Source organism: Hemibagrus wyckioides, linkage group LG11 (assembly GCF_019097595.1).
Source record: "Hemibagrus wyckioides isolate EC202008001 linkage group LG11, SWU_Hwy_1.0, whole genome shotgun sequence".
Classification (NCBI taxonomy): Eukaryota; Metazoa; Chordata; class Actinopteri; order Siluriformes; family Bagridae; genus Hemibagrus; species Hemibagrus wyckioides.
The window spans coordinates 16,224,443-16,249,510 of NC_080720.1; the positions used below are offsets into that span (position 1 = coordinate 16,224,443).

Below are 25,068 nucleotides of genomic sequence, written 5' to 3' on the forward strand. Positions count from 1 at the left end.
TGGTTTCAACTAATGAAACCCTGTGTAATTTATAACGTTAAATTACTTTTAGTATACTTCTAACTCTCTGTGCTGCAGTAATAGGTAATAGTAAAATGTACCACAAGGAAGAATTAAGTGAACATTTGTTCAGTCAAAAGTCTATCTATCTATCTATCTATCTATCTATCTATCTATCTATCTATCTATCTATCTATCTATCTATCTATCTATCTATCTATCTATCAATCATATTTACAGTTCAGAGTCCAGTTCTAACATGGAACAGATCTACCTTTCCAGAAAGCTAGTTATTAGGTTAACTGTTAGCACCAAGTATCCAAACTTCTTTATACATATATAAGTAGAAAACAAATTCATAAAATGGTTAAGACTGTTCCATTTAAATTAAGGACTGAAATAACAAGCTTTGTATGATTCCTGCAGCTTGGACATGACTTTTGTAGTATATGTCTTACTTGGCCGGAGAAAAACGTATATAACATTTTACTATACAAAAGTTAAAGTGATTTCAAATAGCATTTTATCTCCAATGCCAATGAGCCTAAAAACCAGCTGCTAAAACAGAGAGCAACTTGGTTAAACTGATAGCTCAGGTTTATCAGCTGTTACATTATTTTTCAGCTTCCATATTATTTAAATTGCAAAATAAAATAAATCTGAGTAAATAGTAAAATAAATGGCTTTAATATTATAGTCTGGGACAGTTTGGTTTCTAACCAGGCATATGCTATAGTTCTTTAAGCACTGACAACTTGTGATGAATGGAAAATGTTCATTAGAGACTTAAACCTATCAGGAATAGATAATAGGCCTATGTTTAGTGAGCTGTGCAAACAAAAAGCTGTAATAGAAGTTAATTTCATGGTCCAGTGTAGACTTTTAGAGTCACAATAAACTGGGTCAGGGTGATCAAGACATCTAGTGATGTTGAACAACTCTGACATGCTAACATCTAGTGTCAACATACTGTAGCTAAACTAAGCATTTCTGTCTTTTCCAAACTATGCATTTCATAGGATGTTAACAAGATGTAAATTCATGAAAATAGAAAAAAAACAAACAGATAAAACAGGATATAAATTCAAACAGAGATGATTAAGCACATATACAGTGTCAGCACTAACCTGTATTTCATCCAGCACCATTCCAGCTGTGACTGTTCCTAGTCCTGCAAGCCAGAAAGGAACCAGCACCTGCTGAAAAATGACTAAAGAAGACTCTGCAGTCATTAGGCTCATCTTCACACCAAAACCAGCTGTGTCCTAAATTCCAGTTGTTGGAGTATGCAGCTAGGTGGTTCCTGTTCATTTAAAGATTGTTCTAAAGTTTAGAAATATGCACAGAGCTTGATCATTTAGCTTACAGAACTGCTCAGATTTCCATAGCTTCCATTAATGTCTTATTCTGTAATCCTGTAATCCATTGATGAAGCTTGGGCAGTAAAACACCTGGAGTGCCTTGCCCTTGTGAACTGGACAGCAGCCTCATGGTGCACTGGGAAGAGCATTGTACATGTCCTGTCCTTTTGCACACACATTGGTCAGTAATCTGTTTGGCATGGTTTATATACCAGATTATGGACATCAAGAAAACTAACAATTATTTACAAGAAAAACATCAAGACACTTGATCTATCAAGACACTTCTATCTATCTATCTATCTATCTATCTATCTATCTATCTATCTATCTATCTATCTATCTATCTATCTATCTATCTAAATTATATGGAAACATATATACAGTAGAAATATATATAGATATTCTATAGAAACTATTTTCCCCACTTAACCAACTAGAGAAATTAACTATGCTTCCTCGATTTACTCTAACCTCTAATAAAATGATACTTGATTTTCTTGATATAAGAAAGAAAGAAAGAAAGAAAGAAAGAAAGAAAGAAAAGCATTTTCTCTCAAAGCCAAAATTCTCTCAAATATCAAAATTATTGGCATTGCCTAAAAAATATTACACTGAAAACCATCCAAAAATAAAAATCTGGGACAGTCAAAAGTAGACGCATGAGCATGCTGCTGCAGTGTACACTGAGTAAGAGAGAGGCAAAGAAGTACACAGTTTCCATTTAAGACCAAGACTTTTTGTTTTGCGGCATGAAGCCTTTAGCTTTAAAGAGAGCCATAAATACTCTTCAGTAATGGGTTCAGCAGATATTAATTATATGGGGTGCTCATTATTAAAAACATAAAAATGTTTTGCAGAAAAATATTGCACCAAATAAAACTTTTTTTAAAAAAAGAGTTATGACTCATTACTTAAAAAGTTTTATTTCTTGCACTCCCAATACTTAATACTGAAAGCCAGCCTTTATGTGGAAGCTCAAAACAACACTCATTGCATTTTTTTTAATACAAATTTTTGACTTATATTTATGAAGTTAAAAAGTGATAGAGTTGTCAGTATTATTAATATTGCTATCAATTCAGGTGCAATTTCTTTCTCTTATAATAAATTTATTTATGTGGGAGGCTCATGAGTGAGGCAGGATCCCGTCCATGGAAATAGCAGATTAAGTAGATGATACAATTGAAAAGGCTGTTTGTACTAATAACACCAACAATTACAACAATACCAACCGTAAAATCACCATACAAACGACCGAGTGAGAAAATATTAGATTCAATTTATTTCTGTGTGGCCTAAGACTAAAATACATCAATTCATTTACAAAAAGCAGTGATAATTATAAATGATAAAAACTATTGAACATTAATAACCATTCTTGCAATATAAATACGTGAATGTCCTTTTTCAGTATTCTCATTGTTCTCCTCAGAATATAGTTTAAAAAATTAAAATCATGTCTGAATCGTTGGTAAAATGAGTGAAAAATAAGGAGAAATATCAAAGGCTTTGTTACAACAAAGGTGTAATATTCTTTAAAATAGCTATGCATTTCATTTTAACAGTTTGTCCCTTTTTTCTCTGAAATAATTAAGTACACTCTTACAATTTTCTGATGTTTCATCTAGACAATTCAGTACTCTATTGTTACAGCTTTCGTCTTCAGATATTCATTGAGAGCTTCTTGACCTGTTGGGAAGAAAAAACAGAGAAAATGTCATTTTAAAACATGAAGGGCAGATATACATACACACACATATACACACACACACACTTCAGTCTTACCCAGATCTTTGCCAAAACCAGACTGCTTGAAACCTCCAAAGGGAGCTGCCACATCAGTCTTGTTATAGGTGTTGACAAACACTGTTCCAGCTTGAAGCCTCTCACTTACATACAGAGCCTTACTGATGTCCCTCGTGAACACTCCTGATGCCAAACCATATTCGGTAGCATTCGCCCTTTGCAGCACCCCATCCACATCACTGAGAGAGAGAGAGAGAGAGATTTAGTAGAGTTCAAGTCAGCAGTGTAAAGATAGAAGCTTATGATTAGTTCTTACCCTTCCTTAAACCTGGAGATGATCATGACAGGGCCGAAGGACTCCTCAATAGCGATGTACATGTGGTCCTGCACATCAGTGAACACAGTGGGCTCAAAGAAAAAACCTGAGAGAGGAGAAATGTCAAAAGATTTCTTCACCATCTAACTGCCAAACACAGTAGATTTCAAAATCTATCTAAGCACCAGTGTGACCGGATCTCTTTTTTTTTGTGACCTGAAAACCTCTGCTGGTCTTGGACATAAATTGCCATAATAATATATGTTTAAGAGTCACAGATTTATTGGCAGATTTTACAGTCAATGTCCGAAAAAGGTTTCCTTCTTACACTAATTTGATCACTCTTCTATTCAGGCAGTTTGTGATGCAAGCTTTGTTTCAATGACTAACGAAACATTCTATGGTCCTGCTGTGTTTATGTTATTTAGAGGACTGTAAAGCTTGGGAGTGCTATATGCAGCATGAGAAAGCATGTATAGTCCTTGAGACCGGTTGCTCTCACACTCTGGATGAGACATGAGGTGAGGCAATTCTTGGAGCTGACAAGATATCTTATCATTGATGTCTATCACAGGCTAGAAAGCAGCAGTAATGTTGTTACTGACTACAGTGCCAGTGGCATGAGCCCAAATAAAATTCTTACTTGTTTTTATTCTGGGTCTGCTGTGATCACTAAGCACTATTACATTTAAAATGCAGCTTGTCTAGGAGTCTGTACATGTCATAGTTTAGCTACATTGGGGGTAAATGAAAAATTCTCATACATTTTGGACTTGGCTGTGATTAGCACGTGTCTCTGTCTCTCTCTCTCTCTCTCTCCCGCACACACACACAATTTTCACCTGGTCGGTTGACTTGTTTCCCCCCACACACAAGTGTGGCTCCCTCTTTGACTCCCCTCTCACAGTATTCTACTAGTTTGTCCATGTGAGCTTTGTGGTTCTGGGGCCCGTGATCAGTGGAGCGGTCCAGAGGGTCACCAATCTTCATCTTCTTTACCTCTTCAACCTACAAACATACAGTACTCTGTTGCAGTCAGAACCATCAAAAGCTGCCATTGATTCAAATCATACACCACTGACAGGAGGCTCCACCCTGTTACTGGTTCACCAGTTGGACTTTATTGGAACATTTTTTTAAAACTATAATTAAGTTAATAATTATATTATATTTATTAACTATAATAATTATAATTAAAACTTTTTTTTAAAGCAGTTTTCACCAAGGGTGCCAATAATTCTGGAGCTGATGCTGTTATACAACTTATACAAGCTAATACAACAAAATATATACAACAGATACAAGTTAAGACTTGTTAAACTTTAGGGAAAAAATGTTCACTTCTATCTTACCACTCTTTGGACAAATGTATCATGCAGGGATTCTTCTATAAACAGTCTGCCTGCAGCGATGCAATTCTCCCCCTTGTTAAAGAACACTGAACTCATCCCCTGTACATACAAAGAGACAGTGACTGTGTTAAGCCTTTTGTTCTTAACAACAGGCCTTCACAACATTGCATATATCCTTATAACCACTTTCATAACTCTAAGCAGAGAGGCTCTCTGACCATTCTGACTGCTTTGTCCAGGTCACAGTCACTGAAAATAATCAGAGGAGATTTACCACCCAGCTCCAGAGAGACCTTCTTCACATTACTGATCGCACAGCTGCAAGACACAAACACACAAACTGACAAACTTCGCAACTACCAAAATCATAAACTCAGCATTGTGAACTGTGCTGTTTGTAGCTGAGGGTCAGAGTTCACTGACCTCTTCATGATCTGTTTGCCGATCTCAGTGGAACCAGTGAAGCCCAGTTTGCGCACGTCAGGGTGGTCTGACAAACGTTGACCAACCAGAGAGCCTGAAAGATGCGTGTATGTGTGGAGAGGATTACGTTCTTTGAGACATGTTCTTTGCATTCAGCAATTTTAGACAGACATTAAGATATACAATATACAATACAACTGGAAAACCAAATCCTATTTCTAACCTACAATTACTCAATCCCACATAGTTTAAGGGTTGTGGAGTACCCAGTGTTAGCACACTCATAACCAATACTTATGAAAAACATGAGCTCTGCTCAGCGATAGCAAAAACAAACATGGTTTGCAGTTGTATGCAACACTGTGCGTGTCGACACACACACACACACAAGAAAAGAGAAAGAAAAGAACTGATAAAATCAAGTGGGTGAGGTTATGGGTGGAGAGAGGTGTTGCACAGATGTGTACAGTACAGGCATCCAATACCCTGCTAAAACTTTGCAGTTAATAAGTCATCTATTCAGGAGTTCTGAATCATGCTTGTTCACCATTACATAAAATATAACAATCTTCTCTCTCTCTCTCTCTCTCTCTCTATCTCTATACATATGTAGAGATAGATAGATCTGGTAAAAAAAAATAAAAAAAAAATCAAACATGCCTGTTATACAACTCATACCAACTGGCCTGAAATTAGATCTGGAGGCAAGAAGCTGGACTGTGGATATAATTATGAATTGTAAATGTAATCAGGATAACACTCGTTTTATACAACAGCTTATCTAGATTTAACAATGCTTATAAAGACCTTTAGCTCAATCTGGTGTCTTGAGACTGTAAATTCCCAAAGACAGAAGCAATATAGAGACTGGATTAGTTTTACAGTATATGAGCCAATGATGGTGTGTGTCATTTTGAAATCTGAAGGCCATAAAACAAGTGAAAAACATTTCAATTGTTTCAGTTCATTTCAGACTACTTCTAGAGAGCCCATTTATTTGACCTTGGCTGTGTAGCGTACATGAGGCAAATTAATAATATATATTCACTCCCTGTCCAGGACCACCGTAAAGCATACCTGATCCAGGCAGGATGTTGATTACTCCTTTAGGAAAACCTGCCCTTGCGCTCAATTCTGCAAACTTCACAGCAGTCAATGGGGTCACCTAGGCACACACACACACACACACACACACACACACACACACACATACATACATACTCAGTAAACAAGACTAAACAGTTTTACCAGTCAACCTCTGCCATAATAAAAAAAAATGACACTGTTTCCACAGGCCATCACAAGCCCCTCACCTGTGCAGGTTTCAGTACCACAGTGTTTCCAGCTGCCAGACAGGCTGCGGTTTTCCAGGCCAACATCATCAGAGGATAGTTCCAAGGAATTACAATGCCACACACTCTAAACACATACAAACACACCATTTAACTATCTAACTGCTAAAGCACTTCCTAAATGGGTTGCCATAGTGTTTTAAATTCAGTACAACAAAATTAGCACATATACTGTATATGTGGAATAGTGAGTTCGAGACTTTACCCAATTGGCTCTTTTTTAGTAAAGGTGAGGTTGCGATTGGGCCGAGCTTGATTGATTGGAATAGTGCAACCCTAAAGAAGAAAAAGTAAGATGGTTAAACACAGTAATGTGTTATAAACAAGAAAATCAGGGTTAAATAGAGATCTCCTTACAGAAAACATCATTATATTTGACAATTAGAGATTTGTGTTTGATTAGTCTTTTTATTAATGGTCTTACATCAATAAGACAGTTACTACTGAAGCAATTCTTTTCACAATGTTTAAACATTAAACACTGACATAAAATGCTCTTCTTACATGTAATTACGCAGTTATACACACTCTTCTCTAAAACGTCATAAAGCGCTGTCTCAGTGATTACACTTCAGAACAAATAATCAGAAAGCAGCGTACTTGACTGTCTATTCCTCAGCATTATGCTAATTGTATCCTGTCTAATATGCAGATTTCTGGCAAATGTAATAATACTTATTTTCTTTTCATGGGCAGTCCCCCATTAAAAGTATACATATATTCTAAACATAGCCAAAAAGGCCTGCAATATTTGGTAGTTTTGGTAGACACACTTTAAATAAAACACACACACACACACACCTGTATCTTGTCACACCACCCGGCAAAGTATCTGAATGTCTGAATGGACATTCCAACGTGAGTTTTGAGGGCCAGTGTGTAAACAGCTCCTGAATCTATCGACTCGATTGTGGCCAACTCTTCCTGATGCTGTTCCATCAAATCTGCCAATCTGGAATAGAAAGCACACACACAAAACACAAACACACATGCTTTGTAACACTAATATAAGAAAACCTGTTCCTCTATATGAATATTCGCTCATATGGACATTCCTATTCACTTGCAGTTAACAGTGAGATTTCACTGCGTTTTGGATTTTTATATTTATCTCACTTGTAGATGAGTCTGCCCCTGTCTCTGGGGTTCATTTTGCCCCATTCACCATCCTCAAATGCCTCTTTAGCAGCTGCCACAGCTTTCTCCACATCTGAGATCTGAGCTAGAGATACATCACAGATCGGCTACAGAGAATAAAGCAGAAGAGAGACAGAGAACAAAAGGGAGAGAGGGCACAGTTATTAAATATGCACTGTGACAATGTGAGAAAAATGAGTGAGAGGTAAGGTTTGAAAAATTCAATAAAGGACCATATTTAAGAGAAATAAAAGAAGAATTTGCTGAATAGGACATATCGATTTAAATCACCTAAATGGAGGCTGAAAAGCAGCTTATTACCAAAAAACAAGGCTGGGACATTGAGCATATTATCACAATAGAGGTGTTATGAAGAAGTCCTATTCAGAGGGAAAAGAGCTGCAGGCCCTTTGCACAGCAGCTCCCTTATGTCTTCCACTATGGACCTTTAATAAAGAACATAACATCTTCACACTCAACCTGTGCAGTTGTAGGGTTAATGGTCTTGTAGGTTTTTCCTCCTTCAGCATCCACAAACTCTCCATTTATAAAGAGTTGGTGGGGCATTCGGATAGTCATGTTGTTGATATTCATCTCTACCTGCAATATAATAGTTAAAATACAGTTTTACAGTGTGGCTTTCATGGAAATCGATTATGAAATGAGAAGAAAGTGATTAAACTCTACAAAAATGTGAGACCCTCACATAGTCTACAGCTAGTTCTTCCTCAGCATCCTCTCCTCTCAGCTTCCTCACACACATCTGGATGAATTCCTGAAAGGTTGTGGCCATGTAAACATCCTCATTCTGTAGCTGTAGCTGACTCGCCCTCAACTTCACCTCCTCCACCAGCCTGCAGGAGAAAAACAGATAAATATCCGGCTAGAAAAGAGTTTATTACAGATGGAAACATGTACAACAGCAATAATATTAATAATAATTTACATAACGAATAACAAATCATAAAATATGTTTACCTGACTACATCCATCGAAGCAGCACCAGACTTAAAGAAATCAGTGGAGTCGTCAATCATTTCAACATTAGTCAAAATGCTCTTCCAGACCACCTGGATGAACACACACACACACACAAACATAAACACACACACACTTTGCTCCTCCTTCTTACATCATCACATCTGTACTTCATTCTAAACTCTGTGTTGCAAGCCTATGTGGGTTAATGATATCATATTTTATTCATCTGGCAACAAGGTATCATACTTCTATCATATTTCTATTCTGATAGGAGACACGAATAACACAGATTACTGAACTTTAATCACTAATCTGTGTTATCGGTGCCTCCTATCAGAATAGAAATATGATAGATGTATGTTTATGTTAAAAGTGACTATTATAATATGGCATCATTTACAACAGAACAATCTATTTCATCAGCTCTTCAGAATGAAATGCCAGTCATTTTGTTTTGCCCAGTAGTTGCAGAGTGAACTGTGCTTCAGTGTCTCACCCTCATCTGCTCAGCAAAGTTCTTCTCCTCCTCTGTGAGCTCCACTGCAGTGCTGGATGCAGCCTTGAAATACTGAGCAGCTGCAATCATCTTCCCATCATCAAACTGCAGGTTCTTCACCAGCAGCTATAAACACACAAACACATACACACCGTGTGCAACTATGCAAATATCAAGTGCAAAACTGGGTAGTACTCAATGTGTACTGCATAATGCATGTGCTTTAACTCCATCTTCTGTGCTGCCACTCACTCTGTTATTCAGGTTTTCCTTTATTTCTCTCTACTTTGTACTTGCCTTCTGTTCTCTAACTATATTCACTATTCATCCCCCTTCTCTCTCTTTCACTGGGTGATTTTGGGAGTTAAAAACAAAGAGCTTTTTCAGCACAAGCAGGAATTAATTCCAGCTCATGTAGTGACTCACTGCAGTTAGCCAATATGGTCAAGATGAGCTGACTGCAGCTTTATTTTGGACTGATGAGCTGAGATAATTGTGTTCAGTGCTGCTTTAAGGAAAAATGAGCATAATGTCCTTTTATGGCTAAGGTTGCATTTATAGACTAGGCTAACTGAAATATGCCCATTTTTGATTTTTCAAATTTTCCATGTGCGTGCTTTGATTGTACCCAAAATTACAAACAAACAAAACAAACAAAGGTCTTCAGAGATGACTGGATTGAAAGTGTGAAGAGCTCTGCCTTTAATCATTACGGGCAGACTACTTTAAATTCTACTAGCATTGTAGCATGTTCTCACCGCTTTGCCGTCGCTGCCAAAAAGAATCAAGCCGTTCTTGCTGACCAGACCTGGTCGACTCGCTCCGGGGATCTCTAAAGGCTGCCCTTTAGCTGTGGATCCATTATCCACTAATGTAGAACCATAAAATGTCACATTCTATAAGGCGGGAAACAGAGCATAGACAATCCTGCTAATTAACCATTACTCAGCATACTTGCAAATGAAGAATTTGATTTTTGTTCAGTGTGTGGGTGCGGTTTTATTTAACAGGATTTTCTACAATGCTTTTTTTTTTTTTGGTAGACAAAGCCATGCACAAAGAAGCTTCTGGTACATTACTACTAAAGCGTGGCTCAATAAAAGCATAAAATGTGCATGACAAACCTTTCCATCAACTTCTGCCCAGGCTCCAGGGACTTTATCATTTCCTCGGATCCAGTTATGAATAGCTTCTGCAGGCTGGTTCCAATCAATCTACACACACACACACACACACACAGTATGCCTTTGTTCAACACACAAGCACTCTACTGAATTTGCTTAAGGGTTGAGTTGTGGGTATTAAATATGTTCTCTATAATTTAAAAAGAAACCAAATTTGACACCCTAAACAAACATGAGCTTGTCTACCTTTGCATTGTCCTTCTTCTGAATGCACTCATATGTGGCTCCTTCCTCCGGCTGCTTAATTTTAGGAGCTTTACCTTCAGCAATTAACTTCACTGCCTCCACCTTAAACATATACAAATGGTCACAAAAAGTATCATCAGCACATACAAAGAGAACAAGCAAGAGTGTGAAGAGCAAGTATATGCCTAAAAACAATGGATACATTCCATTAGGACATACCAAGAGTAAGTGGTTGGGCTGAGCACAAGAAAATATGTGTTACCAGGATATACACTCGTTTGATCCCATATTGCTAGTGAAACTTTACCATTATACTATTATACATGTCTTATATTTCGAGTATAATGATGACATGATATCTTCGATCCATATTGAGTTTAAGAGTTAAAAACAGTTGCAGTATCTTCTGGCACTGTTTCTCACCATCCCATTGACTCCCTCTGGAAACAGAAAGCGTTTATAGATGGTATTCACTGTGTCATCAGGCTCAACATCACACTCTTTCTGCAACAGGATTGGCCCAGTGTCCAGTCCGTCATCGGCCCAAAACACTGTAAATCCACCCTTTTTGTCACCATGAATGAGAGTCCTATAAACAATGCAAGAATGACTTTTTGATACTGACAAAATGTCCTGTGGATGTGCAGTAAGCAAAGAACATGTTAACTCACACACATACACACACACACACACACACATACACACACTGACCAGTTAATGGCCGAGGCGCCTCTATGGCGGGGCAGCAGTGAGGGATGGTAGATGATGGAACCGTGCTTTGGATGGTCGATCACCTCCATCGGGATGAATTGAGAGCAGAAGGGCAGTACATTGAGTTCAGCTCCCACGGCCTTATACTGTGCCACCACTTCATCAATGGCTTTGCCCTTTACCCTCCAGCGTGGAAACTTAAACACCGCCACGCCATCCTTCTCTGCTTCAGCACCTGAGATGTTCCACATTCAATCCATTTTATTTCATACATGATGTTGAAAAGTTTATTTCACTGCAGAAGTGCACTAACAGATTTGGAAACTAATCAGCTTAAATAACGTCTTAGCGGCACCCTATAAATAACAGTCAGCAGCAAGATTACAACTGAAATAATACTCAAATGCAAGGTGGTGTTATACAATATCCCTTTATTTCACTGGGATGTCACACTGATTAATCACTGCCATTTTTAAGGTGATTTACTTTTATTTATACTGATTTATAAACTTCACTACATGCAGTACAACAAGCATGAGGGCTCTTAACAGTCTAATCTTAACTGTCATGCTGCTTTCTAGCTACTGATACAGAACAACTTTCAGAAGTGATTTGAAGTCTCGAATTGGTACTTGTTCACTAGGTCACAGACTTAGAATACAGTCAATATCAGTCTAAAACTGTGTTTTTGAGTAATACAGCCAGAAGAACTTTATTTACTTTTCAGACAGTTTTTAAGCTAGCTACCTTACAGGACAACTAGAAAGCTTATCTTAGTAGCAGGTATTGCTAACATTACCAAAAGATAGCAAATAGCTAGCAGATATCAAAATATACGCTCCTTATACTGACAAAGGGTATTTTTCTTTCAAAATTGTGTGGTGAAGCCAGAAAGTCAGCCCCAATAAGGGTGACTGCCATATTTGTCATGAGACCAATATGCTAGGAATGTTTTCTTTGAGATTTCACTGAGATTCAGGTGTGCTGGGAGATATGTCCAAAGCTGGACTTTGTGCATCTATGGATCTCTAGCCTGTCAGTAGAGCTGTATGTTAAAAGCTTTCAGTCATTCAAGCTACGAAATTAGATTATATAATTCTGCAGTTCTCAATTTGTACCTATGCCAAACACACCTGATCCAGCTCCTGAAACACTTAATAAGTAACTAACTGCCTGGTTGAAACAAGTGTATGCATGTCAGGGGGTACAAATACACAGCTGCTGAGCTCCTGCACACACCATGAGAAGAGGAAAAGAGAGGAATTAGTCTCACCTAGTGGATCAGCCTTGCCATCTTTGTCAGGTATAGTAAACACCCCAACTATAATGTGGCCCTCCTTCCTCAGCTCTTTATACACTTCTTGTCCAAAAAGGCTCTGGCCGATCACAGCGATCTTCATCCTGAACCCAAACTGAACCCTAGGTAAAAAAGCAGAATCAAACTGAACAGGATATTTATGCACAGAAAGACTACAACCACTGACACCGAGCAGAAAGTTTGGAAATATTTACAGCTGCTCTGAAACACACCCTTTCTGCACTTTAGTGTCACACTTGCATAATCTGACTGATACAGATGGACCAACAGGAGTGCAGACTGGAGCTATTTAGGTCGAGCGCTTCTTTATTTCTCTATTTTGAAAGAATAAGTAAAAGAAGTGGTATTTAAATGCTTCTTGTACTACCTGTTGTCTCAGCTGAAGTGTAAAAATTTGCATGTGAACTGCGGTGATAATTATTGTGTCACTGACATAGAAACCAAACTAAGAACCAAATTTAGTCAAATTTAGATTTAGATCTCACTAACTCTAAAAGAACTTCCTTCTGGTTGATTATACCATGGAAATCAAAATCTAATCAACTCTTCAGATAAAAAAATTCTCACCTATATGTAAAGTTGTAATCTCCTAGATTGCTGTTTACAGACAAAATTCTGGTACCATGCCTGATCCTCCCTAACATCAATACCAGCCATTTTCAATAACACACCCTGTCTCCGTCTCATTAAATAAAATACATGACATGTCATTTTTTTTCATCCTTACAAGCACGCCAAGATATAAATCAATACGTTTTAATACACTGGAAAAAACACTCAGCATTTGATATTCACCAGACATTGAAAGATGTGTAAAGATCCACATCTGGTCCACAAGCACTTTTGAACTCTAAAGACATTTCTAAATAAAGGTCATACATCCCAATGCCATGCTACACAAATTAACACATTTATTGCATTACTAGCCTACAGAGGATGGGCAAAGCTTTCAAAAACATACAGCTGAGACACCTATTTCAGTAACCTGTTGAAAAACACATAAGGAGAAATATATGAGAAATATGTTGAGAAATGTGTGAAGATTTTCGCATATTTTACATTATTGACGTGTTGTAAAAAGAAGGGCTTCAAAAAAACTATTTTTTTTCAGCTCATGGTACAGATTCAGGTTCCACAAGAAAAATGTCTGTCAGTGACAGCTGATGATTAATGAGAGACAAAAACAGAGGAGAAAAAGAGCAGCGTCATCCACACTGCCTTGAACGTGGTGAAATGTGAAACACAAGAAGGTTAGCTTTTGTAAAAGCTGTAAACATTACGCTTTACTTGTCAGAATTTCTTTACCGGATATTATCATTTATTTAAATCATATTTTGTGGATTTATTTACAGCATCTTTACTTTTCCGCAAACGCTGTGTGCTTTTCTTAAAAAGCAAAAGATTTATACAGTTAGCAGTCACTGTAAATGAAATAAGGGAATGGAGGGGGTATCAGGGGGTTTCCCTCAGATAGATATCTAACAATACTCATTTTCTGCAGGCCACAACTTCCTACCCACACATTGTCATAAATCACATGTTCAGTTACACATGATGTAAGGCAGAAATAAGTTGCCTCAGTCACAGATATTTTGCAAAATATGGTATCACACATTCAGTTACACATGAATTGTATTTCTACTTTCTTCAGAGGACTTTAACAGGTTTATTAATGTGTAGTGTTGCGTGACCTTTATTTTGAAAAGTCTTCACGGCGCAGAACCGCTTGCACTTATATGATTTACATGTAAAGCAGACAGATCACTTCTACACATCTGCTAATGTTGAAACTATAGCTTTGCTCGTAGAGGGCGAATGTAGCGTTTCAAACGTAGAGTCTTTATCTTCTTGCAAGAAAACAAGTCAGCTTTTCTCCAGGCTGCAACAATGTAATTATCACTGTTTGGCTGATTTAAAGGGACTTGTTTACAGCGTCTGAATCTCTAAAGTTTTGGAGGTTCGCCATCAGCGTCTCCATCACTATCCCGTGAGTAAGTGAGTTATTTTAGGAGTGAAGTTAGCCTGTCATTGCTCGACATGGTACGCCATGTCCATGGAGCTAATTCATGCATCAACAATAAAAGACGAATCGTTTCACTGTGTTATTGTGACTGATCGTTAACTCGACCTGCAAACCTGTCAAAGTTCCCTTTCTCTAAAGATTCCTGCAATCCCCACAGCTGTTACTGACCCACAATGCACTTAGCACAATATACAGTACTCCAGGCTGCATATGATCAGTTAATCAAGCACGGGTTTGGTTTTGTGCAAAACAACAACAACTTGACTTTAGATAAGAGAAGTGAATACCTTTGCAAGTCTTGAAGACCCTCCTCGTGTGTGCAACAGCGATCCAATGGGAGCGGTTGAAATTTATTTCTGCGCCTGGTCGGACAACCTGAACAACCAATCAGATTAAAGTAAATCTCTCAGCAGCCAATGAGAGGAGGCGAGAAGAGCCACGTCCTAAAAACACATACTAACGGTAAAGAAGAAGATTAAAGTACAGTAATGTCTCCATACTCCATAAGCAGTATGGGGGTTTAGATGTCGCCGGTTTTCTCTTTCCATGCCTCCGCCGCTAGGGGGTGTTTTTGAGTTGGTCAAAACATGGGTCAAGGCCACAGTGAGGTCAAATGCCTGGAAGAAATTTTCTTCAACAGCCTTCTTCCTGTTTGTCCTGCAGAGCTGTTACTTCCACCTGCATGTTCAAGAATAAAGCACTCATTTCCTGCCATAATGAGATTTTATCTTATTCTTATCTAAAGAATAAGCGCTTAAATGTAGGATTTTGACTTATCCTTGCTACAGATCCAAACATGCTCAAGGTATACTGAAACATATTAATAAACACATTAGTAACAAGTCAGACTAGATCTGCTTGTGGAGCAGGTGTCCATGTAAACATCAACGTCTGCTTGTTTTACTTATTTCTCGTACTTCTGCTGCGGTCAAAACAGAACCTGTGTTCACCGAATTATGTTGCAGTTTACAGCTTAGTCTAGTTTAATAGTAAAAAGGACATCCCAGCCCATCTTAGTTTGACCCACCGTGTAGACCTCCCCCAGCTGGAAACCATGACTTTATTATGGTACATTGTAAAGTTATTTTTAATGAAGGGTAATGATAAATAAGTCTCAAACCTTCGTTGATGAATTTGGTCAAATAAAATAAATAGTGGAAGGAAGAAATAGCTTACCAGCTGGAAAAGATGGTCTACTAGCTTGACCTGTGTTTTGGTAGTAACCGCAACCCCACCGAACACCTTTGGGATGAACTGGAACAGAGATTGCGAGCTAGGCCAACATCAGTGCCAAAGCTCAGAAATGCTCTGCTGGATAAATCAGGCAAAAATGACCACAGAAACACTCCAAAATCTTGTGGAAAGCCTGCTCGGAAGAGTAGAAGCTGTTATAGCTGCAAAGGGGAACCAACTACATATTAACATCTATGTATTTAGAATGTGATGTCATTAAAATCCCTGTTGGTGTAATGTTCAGGTGTCCCAATACTTTTGTCCATATAGTGTATGTTGCTTCATCAGACTGAGTAAGAAAGATATTTCATTGCTTTATACATCACCACACAAATCCGTCTATAATTCATTTCTTACATCATCCCATATTTAACTAGTTTACTATTAATAGAGTGTGTTTTGATTTGCCAGGGGTGTGGAATATCTCAGTAAAGATACTGGCTGTGGTGGAAGTCAATCAAGCAGTTCCTGTTTCAGAAGGAAATACTTCAAATTATAGTATCAAGTCACAGCTAATAAGCCATTTCATGTGAAATTTAACTATGATGCTGCATATATTTACTTTTCTACACTTGTTATACTCTTTTATAACATGACTTGGAGTTTTACTGTGGTACTTTTGTTACATGGTATGCCAGTAATGATAAAACTTTTCTTAGTTCTTACTGGTAATTAAGTGTTAATTCATCAACAGATTTTTTATGCTCCCAGTTTAATATCTCAGCATTTATTTATTCTATTTTATATAACGGTGTATATATTTCTATCAACTGTAACATGGCAAAGAAATTTCCCCCTGGGATTCATAAAGTTCTTTGAATGTTGAATCTTGAATATGCTTGTAAATCTATAACAGCACATAAGTGCTCTAACACATACCAAAAAAGTAGATTTTAAATGTGGGGAATTGTTTTTATGGTGGGGATTTATCTGAGTTGATGTTTATAAGCCATTTTTAGGAGAATCTCTAGTGTCTCTGGAACTTTATAACAGAAATAATGTTTTAACCTAAAGTTTTCTGACACTGGAGAATCTCAGTTTTTGAGAGGAAGAAAAATAATAAAGGCTAGTGAAGGAATGATTGTCCATAGTTACTTTAACATGAATGATAACATGACCTAGCTTCTTGGATATTGCACAATATGAAATGTAACTATAAACAGATAAAAAAAATGTAACATGCTGTGTTAAATAAACGGAAAATGTTGCTATAATTGCTGCGCTATATGAGGTATAAAATATTTTGTGACATGCTGTTATAGGTTAAATGATTAACTTTGGGATGGTAATGGCATCTTACCTCTGCACTGTTGATTCATTTGCTTGAACAGCACCCTCTATTGTGTTTCATTAATTACATGGTCGATTCTCCATAAATATTGTGCATTTTATGTATGATTTCTTATAAGTGTAATATGAGGATATTTCCAAAAAAGTAATAGAGAACCCTTTACTGCAATGACTTTATGGTCATTTGAGTGACCTGCAGTAACCTGCTCAGTAGACAGTCAGACCAGGTAAAGACACTGCAGGATTTACTTTGATCTGGTGATCCAGTACAAATTTTGATATTGCCTAATATTTAAAGAAAATTATACTGAGTTGCTCAACACAGCTGTCTGTGCCAGTGCGGCAGATGACCTGAATAAATTTATCCAGTGTTTGATGATACTGCCGTTACTGCCATCATAAACCAGGTTTAGGATCAGAGATAATGCAGTTAATGTTTTGGGAGAGAGAAAGCACTAATTGAACGAAGGTCATGAACCCGCTCTGTTTCCACACATATAATAAGGAAGAAGGAATAAGCAGAAAGCTCTTGCAGTTTTTTTTTTTTTGCTTCCACATGATGACTATGAGCGAGTATCTTTCAAATTGGTCCCCAGTTTCATGACTGTTTAGACTTTGTACTATTATTTTAGCTCCAAATACACTTTCAGGAACCTTGAGTATGTGGTCATAAAAAATATATATAAGTCAAAAAATATATATAACTATATATATATATATATATATATATATATATATATATATAATATATATATATATACACTATATTGCCAAAAGTATTCGCTCACCCATCCAAATAATCAGAATCAGGTGTTCCAATCACTTCCACGGCCACAGGTGTATAAAATCAAGCACCTAGGCATGCAGACTGTTTTTACAAACATTTGTGAAAGAATGGGTCGCTCTCAGGAGCTCAGTGAATTCCAGCGTGGAACTGTGATAGGATGCCACCTGTGCAACAAATCCAGTCGTGAAATTTCCTCGCTCCTAAATATTCCACAGTCAACTGTCAGCTGTATTATAAGAACGTGGAAGTGTTTGGGAACAACGGCAACTCAGCCACGAAGTGGTAGGCCACGTAAACTGACGGAGCGGGGTCAGCGGATGCTGAGGCACATAGTGCGAAGAGGTCGCCAACTTTCTGCAGAGTCAATCGCTACAGACCTCCAAACTTCATGTGGCCTTCAGATTAGCTCAAGAACAGTGCGCAGAGAGCTTCATGGAATGGGTTTCCATGGCCGAGCAGCTGCATCCAAGCCATACATCACCAAGTGCAATGCAAAGCGTCGGATGCAGTGGTGTAAAGCACGCCGCCACTGGACTCTAGAGCAGTGGAGACGCGTTCTCTGGAGTGACGAATCGCACTTCTCCATCTGGCAATCTGATGGACGAGTCTGGGTTTGGTGGTTGCCAGGAGAACGGTACTTGTCTGACTGCATTGTGCCAAGTGTAAAGTTTGGTGGAGGGGGATTATGGTGTGGGGTTGTTTTTCAGGAGCTGGGCTTGGCCCCTTAGTTCCAGTGAAAGGAACTCTGAATGCTTCAGCATACCAAGACATTTTGGACAATTCCATGCTCCCAACTTTGTGGGAACAGTTTGGAGCTGGCCCCTTCCTCTTCCAACATGACTGTGCACCAGTGCACAAAGCAAGGTCCATAAAGACATGGATGACAGAGTCTGGTGTGGATGAACTTGACTGGCCTGCACAAAGTCCTGACCTCAACCCGATAGAACACCTTTGGGATGAATTAGAGCGGAGACTGAGAGCCAGACCTTCTCGTCCAACATCAGTGTGTGACCTCACAAATGCGCTTCTGGAAGAATGGTCAAAAATTCCCATAAACACACTCCTAAACCTTGTGGACAGCCTTCCCAGAAGAGTTGAAGCTGTTATAGCTGCAAAGGGTGGACCGACATCATATTGAACCCTATGGATTAGGAATGGTGAGTCACTTAAGTTCATATGCGAGTCAAGGCAGGTGAGCGAATACTTTTGGCAATATAGTGTATATATATATATATATATGTCTGTAAGTACAGAAAATAACACAAAACCTGCTGTTAAACAGTTTGCATTTCCCTTTCTAAAAGTGATGTTCATAAAATAAATTTTACATACCCTTTCACTTGAAAAAAACAAAACAAACAAATCCTATCTGCTTTCATAGTCTCTGGGGTTGGGATTCTTTCAGTTGTATAATATTTGATCCCTTATAACCCAGCCAGTGCCTATTTTATCTGACATCTCTGTTCTCACCTTTACAGATAGCTTGTAATTTCTTTTGGTATATCTGTAGTAACACTGCTGTATTTATTACACTTATTTTCTATTGTTCTCTTGTTGTATGTCAAATCCATATTTCATTTTTTTTTAACATAGTGGAATTAATTGGGGGTCATTTTTATAGAACAGGTACAAGCCACATTACACTTTCATACTCAAACTTTTGCACTTGGAAAATAAGCTACTCTTATTTTTTCCCCATTGTGGATATGCAAGAGCAAATCACAGAGGAAAGAAACTTCTATCCTCTCTTTCAGTATATTCTGTCCTTTACTGTTTAATTGACTGCCATGTCTGCGAATCATACCCGCAAAGCAACGGAAAATAATTACATCTTCGTAGGTCAAAAGAAGTCGAACAAGAAGCAAGATCACTTTAAACAAATCTAAAAAAAAAAAAAAAAAAAAAAAAAAAAAAAAAAAAGAGGGATAAAGACACTCCATTCCAAGATGACTATTTAATACTGCTCATTATTTAGTAACTCATATTACAGAAATCATGCTCTTTGTGCTTTGTGCTTAGTGCCGCATATTCACTATTTCTGTGAGAATATGTATTTTGGTTGACCTTGACATTTCAGATCAAACATTTCTAAAGGACTTTGCTCCACATCTACACCCGTCATTGACTAGAGAAAGATTAACCATGTAGCAAAGCATATTGCAAAAGCTGACCTCAGTAATTGGACTAATCGTTTAGAGACACACAGCATCTTTACTATCTCACTAAGTACATATCAAATTTCAGCAATTTTGGCATAGCTTCACCAAATTTTGAAATGTGTAATTGGTTATAAATTAATAATCCATTCATTTTTGCAAAATTTGCACTGCTTTCCCCTGTGTCTGTTTTCCATAACTCAGATCTGGCCACAAGTTACTGATTGACAGCTCTGATGTCAGCTGGACTTAAGCAGACAAACACGTTTAAACTAATTGATTCTATGACTTTGCATGCGATTTTGGTTAGACTATGAAGCAATATGTAAAATTAAAGAGGTATTACTAGGTGCTAGCCCTGCACACCTCAGGAGATAACATCCATAATGTTGTATGTTTATTCACTTATCACTGGTTGAAGGAAATGTATGGAAGAACAGCTGCATTACTCTTTCTGACCACATGCCGGTGCTACTGCTACACAAATAGCACTAACTCACTCACACCCCTCCCACGTTACACAAAGTGTGAGATTAGTGGACTGCAAGGAGCAGACTTCACATGGACTCAGTATAATGATACTTAATTTACATTTATATGAACAGACCCACACCTACATAAAGTTCCAAAAGGTGTAGAAAGATGTAGAAAATGTGCAATGATAATAAGTACAAAGAGAATCGGTATTTCAGGGTTTGGATCCTAAAAGAAAAGAGAATATTGTGAGTTTATACCCGTGCTGTAATGTTTAACTGAAAAGAAGACATTTAAATAAGTTCATAAACATTAAAAGCTCATTCATAACTATTAGCCTTTCTACATCTGGTTTAAACTAACCACGGGCTCAAATCTGATACATCCGATCAGCAAGCACCTTACTGTGTTCCAACCTTCTGCAGTCTAAACCAGAACTCGGCCATAAAGGACTGATTTGAAAGGAACAGTCAAAGCGATGCCAGGAAACACACACACACACACACAAACTGCTGCGTAATTTCCATTGAATGTTAACCCTACTAGGTTTTGAATGCTAGTCACATGTGAGTATTTGTTGCTGTGTGAAATATGTAGTAAAGAAAGTCATAAAAATGTTTCAGTGTGGTGTTTAGTGATGTCAGTGATGAAGTATTAATCTTGTATAAGAAGGTTTCACCTTGTAGTTTGCTGCTAACACACACACAAACACAAATACCACACAGCTCCCACTTCCACACAAGTGAATGATAAAAATATTAAGTCACTCTCTCCACAAGTTCCATAAAACATCAAAAAACAGTCCTGTTTGAAAATCAAGCATGGGGAAATAAAACTAAGTGCACGTTTCCATCTGACACTCGATTCCTCTCCGTGCCTTCCATGACTGGTTGGTGCCGGTAAGGCATCACCCGATACAGGGCCCACTGTTGGCAGGGGCAGCATTGCAGCCTGACGTCTTTACTGGTATAAAAATAATACCCACAGTCATTAGGAATGATCTGAGATCAGAGCCTGGGAGCAAAACCAAACAAACTGGCTTATGTAAGAGGGTTAACATCAATTACTGGGGAGAAAAAGAAGAGAGGGGAGAAAGAGATCATAAGTGAAGTCTGAATTCAAACAAAGAAACAAAATAAACATTAGTGAACAAAATAGGATGTGATCAGACTTGGAGTTTGGAGGACCCAAAGGTAAACAATCTTCCACTCTGTCTACACACCTCTGAGTGTGCTTCCCAGCATTTCTGAATGCCTCTCATCTACAGACTGAAATAAAACCCATCGTTACTTCACCACATGTTCAGCCACAACGGGCATTTCAGAACCAGTTTGTTCTGCCTCATTCTGCTCTCAGTGTGCTTGTATATGTGTGTGTTTTGTGTGTGTGTGTGTGTGGGTGTGTGTGCACGTGTGTGGGCATGTTTTTATATCTTGGTGGGGACCAAACCTTCCCTATAAGGACAGGAATATAGGAGTTCTTGTGGTGACATCTGGCTGGTTAAACTATTTAATTTTTTTAAACGTTACGGTTAGATTTAGGTGTAAATATAGTGATCTACATTAATAATTCTGTCAGTGAAAAAGCTCCTCACAAGAACATTAATACAATAGTATGCGTCTTAAAATTTATGACCTCATCTTTGGCCCACTACAGACAAATACACACCCCAGCTCTGAGTGCTATTTATTGTGTGATAGTTTATGTAAAACTGAGGATGAGGAATTTGGAAATGTGCTGCAGTGTCTTCTAAACACTGCTTTACACACTTATTTCTAATCTATTACCCATTTCTAATGAACATTACTGATTTGTTTTGCTAGACAGACACTGTTTTTCTACCTTCCTCATTCCATCTGGCTGACAGTAGTGTTTAAAATTCGTTATGACATTAAAACCCTGAGTTTCACAATAAACTGAGCAGGCCTGTTCTCCAGAAAGCGAAAGATTGAGATGAGCTGAACATAGTGTGGTTCAGTCTGGACACAGATGTTTGTTTGAGTAAATGCAAAATGCATAATCCTGGGAAGCTGCAAGGACATCTACATGACACCACCCTTAACACACAGTCTACGAGTGTTACTCATACACTGAGGGGGCCAAGCACGCTAGGTCTATTTAGAGTCTTCTGGTCAACGTCTGTCCACCTCTGCCCACAGACTGGCTATAAAAGTGTTCTTTCCCTTAAATTCTTTCATGTTTGGTGTTTTGACTGACTATGTCCAAGAACTGCATATGGCCATACTAAATAGCAAAGTCAAAATAGAGACAGAGAAGTATTTTGACATGCAGTAAATTTGGACATTGTATGGTGTGTGGTTTTGGGATTTACAGCATATCAAGTACCACATACTTTTAAATACACACCTTATCACTGTAGAGGTGCAAACATGTTAATGTGTATTATCTTCATGGCTGAAAACATTCTACATGTGAATTATGTGTATTATTAGCTGTAATTCCACGTTTCTCTGCTAACTTGCTACATTCTGAATTTAACATGATCATTTTTTTAGATTTTACTTGTGTAACTCTCACCTCTGCTTGAGAAGTATGTGTGTGTGTGTGTGTGTGAACATTAATCTAATCACACACAGATGTCAGTGCTATATTTAAAGATTCTCTATCCCCTTTCCCCTGTGATGAAGCTCTTGTGTCATGTCACATATCATCCTGGAGTGTTAAGTTTCAACCTTAAAACACACATGCAACTGAGACACAGCTGTTCCCTATTTTCACATAGTTTTTTGCATTTCATTTACAGTCAGGTTCTAAATAACAACTAATTTCAGTAATTGTACTATACTTAGGTTATGAAAATCTGTGTGTGAGCTTTGGGTATTTTAGATTCTTCTGTTTTAGCAAATTAATATGGATAAGAAAGCACTGTGGATTTGCATTCTAGAAATATTTTCACAAGAGAAACTTAGCTTTGAAACCCTTTTGTGGCTGCAAAAGCTTCAGTGGCTCCAAATTTGGTGTCTTCATACTGTATAACCAGCTTCACTCTGAAAGATTGGAGTCACTGTGCTCAGAATTAAAAGCACATTTCCCTGCCTTCACCACACTAATGTTACCTTGTTCACAAGCTATAAAATATATCACAGCCTGCCTATTTGATTTAGTTCCACTTCTGCTCAAAGTGAAAGAAAAACGATGAAAGTGTTTAAAAGCAGCATCAGTATGAATTAGTTTCAATCTTGTCATCAGCTGTGGCTTTTGTATCACGGCTTCCTTCAACACCCGTCACTAATATGTGTGAGACATCAGCTGTGGTGTAATAAGACCTATTACAGTGGCTAAGAACTTGGATTGTGCAAAAACACAACTTCTATGTGTACTGTACACTGAAAACTGTACAAATTTTAAATAGATTCGTTTGGAGTCTTGTTTGTGTTAAAACGTATGCGTCAAACTGATTCATAATCAATGAGATAAAGCAGAAGCATTGAGGTTTATAGTGTGGATGGCAGACATTGGCACAAAACTGCTTTTAATTCTAAAATGTGAAAATTTTTTAGCACATTTTTTGGTATTCATAGAGTATCTCTTCCTTAATGAGCACAAGGTGTCACATTGTGAGCAGAAAACATTGCTGAGATAATGAGATTACGGACAAGAACCTGGCTATTTTTGGTAATGATATGAAAAAGATAGCTTCCTGGTCAGGCCATAATTTTTCTTTGACACTGAGTCCGTTGTATACACATTGCTGAGTCATGGTTGCCAAATGCTGGTTGTGCCACAGGGAAAAGACTGCATGCAGGTCAGAGTGCGATGAACAGAACCCAGGACGGTTACTCTTTAAAAAACCAGAACAGCTGATGTAATCATTTTGCCTTTTCAAATAACCTGCATCTGTATTTGAGGACATAGTTCAACTGTGAAACTGACACACGCATACACACACACACACACAGGCACAAAGCAGCATTTTAATCAAGTTAATCAAGATAAACATAACCACATTGTGTGAATTGAACATGACTGTAACACACACACACATCACACATTCTCTCTCTCTCTCTCTCACACACACACACACACCAGACATGATGGAATGAAGGATGCATTTGAAATCAGCTTTTTATAGCAGCTCTGGTATGCGGTCAAAACAGAAAGCTCACTAAATACATACACATACATACTGCAAGACAACTAATAAGAATCTCTCTCTCTCTCTGTTTCTCTCTCTCTCTCTAGTTATATAGATATCTCAATCACTCCCTCTCATCTTCTGAAAGAAGAGGCATGCTCCTGGATCATGTTCTGCTAGTGTAAGTTCACTGGTTGTGTTTCTTTGCCTAGCAACAAGCATAACACACACCTCACTCTTGGGTCCTAAATCCTTAACATATGAGCCTCATTTGCTCCAGAAACACAGAATCTCTCTCTCTCTCTCTCTCTCTCTCTCTCTCTCTCTCACACACACAGACACACACACACACACACTCAGCTGTACTAAGTGTAATTGTAATATAAAGACATTAATTTGATATGTACTGTATTTATAGCGTTACAGAAATATAAAGAACCAAA

The 25,068-nt window shown here is 37.9% G+C and overlaps 1 protein-coding gene across 1 annotated transcript; it reads right to left on the minus strand.

Moving 5' to 3' along the window:
- Positions 1-2,623: 2,623 nt before the first annotated feature.
- aldh1l1 (aldehyde dehydrogenase 1 family, member L1) lies at positions 2,624-15,127 on the minus strand. The gene is made up of 23 exons (XM_058403549.1): positions 14,877-15,127; positions 12,522-12,667; positions 11,249-11,483; positions 10,961-11,126; positions 10,538-10,639; positions 10,292-10,381; positions 9,926-10,063; positions 9,168-9,293; positions 8,669-8,760; positions 8,397-8,544; positions 8,171-8,290; positions 7,670-7,797; positions 7,355-7,505; positions 6,759-6,829; positions 6,515-6,620; positions 6,279-6,366; positions 5,202-5,295; positions 4,997-5,096; positions 4,779-4,877; positions 4,269-4,434; positions 3,427-3,532; positions 3,150-3,349; positions 2,624-3,053 (listed from the first exon to the last, which is right to left on the minus strand). The coding sequence occupies exons 2-23, from the start codon at positions 12,646-12,648 to the stop codon at positions 2,998-3,000; spliced, it is 2,709 nt and encodes a 902-aa protein (XP_058259532.1). The 5' UTR covers positions 12,649-12,667; positions 14,877-15,127; the 3' UTR covers positions 2,624-2,997.
- Between the last annotated feature and the right edge of the window lie 9,941 nt (positions 15,128-25,068).

Bases quoted from the DNA above. Each gene is read 5' to 3' on its own strand.
- aldh1l1 (XM_058403549.1), bottom strand. From the start codon at position 12,648: ATGAAGATCGCTGTGATCGGCCAGAGCCTTTTTGGACAAGAAGTGTAT. The intron at 9,294-9,925 runs GTGAGAACATGC...GTGTGTTTATAG, and splicing joins TTGGCAGCGACGGCAAAGCG to CTGCTGGTGAAGAACCTGCA. The intron at 5,097-5,201 runs GTCAGTGAACTC...TGTGTCTTGCAG, and splicing joins GGCAAACAGATCATGAAGAG to CTGTGCGATCAGTAATGTGA.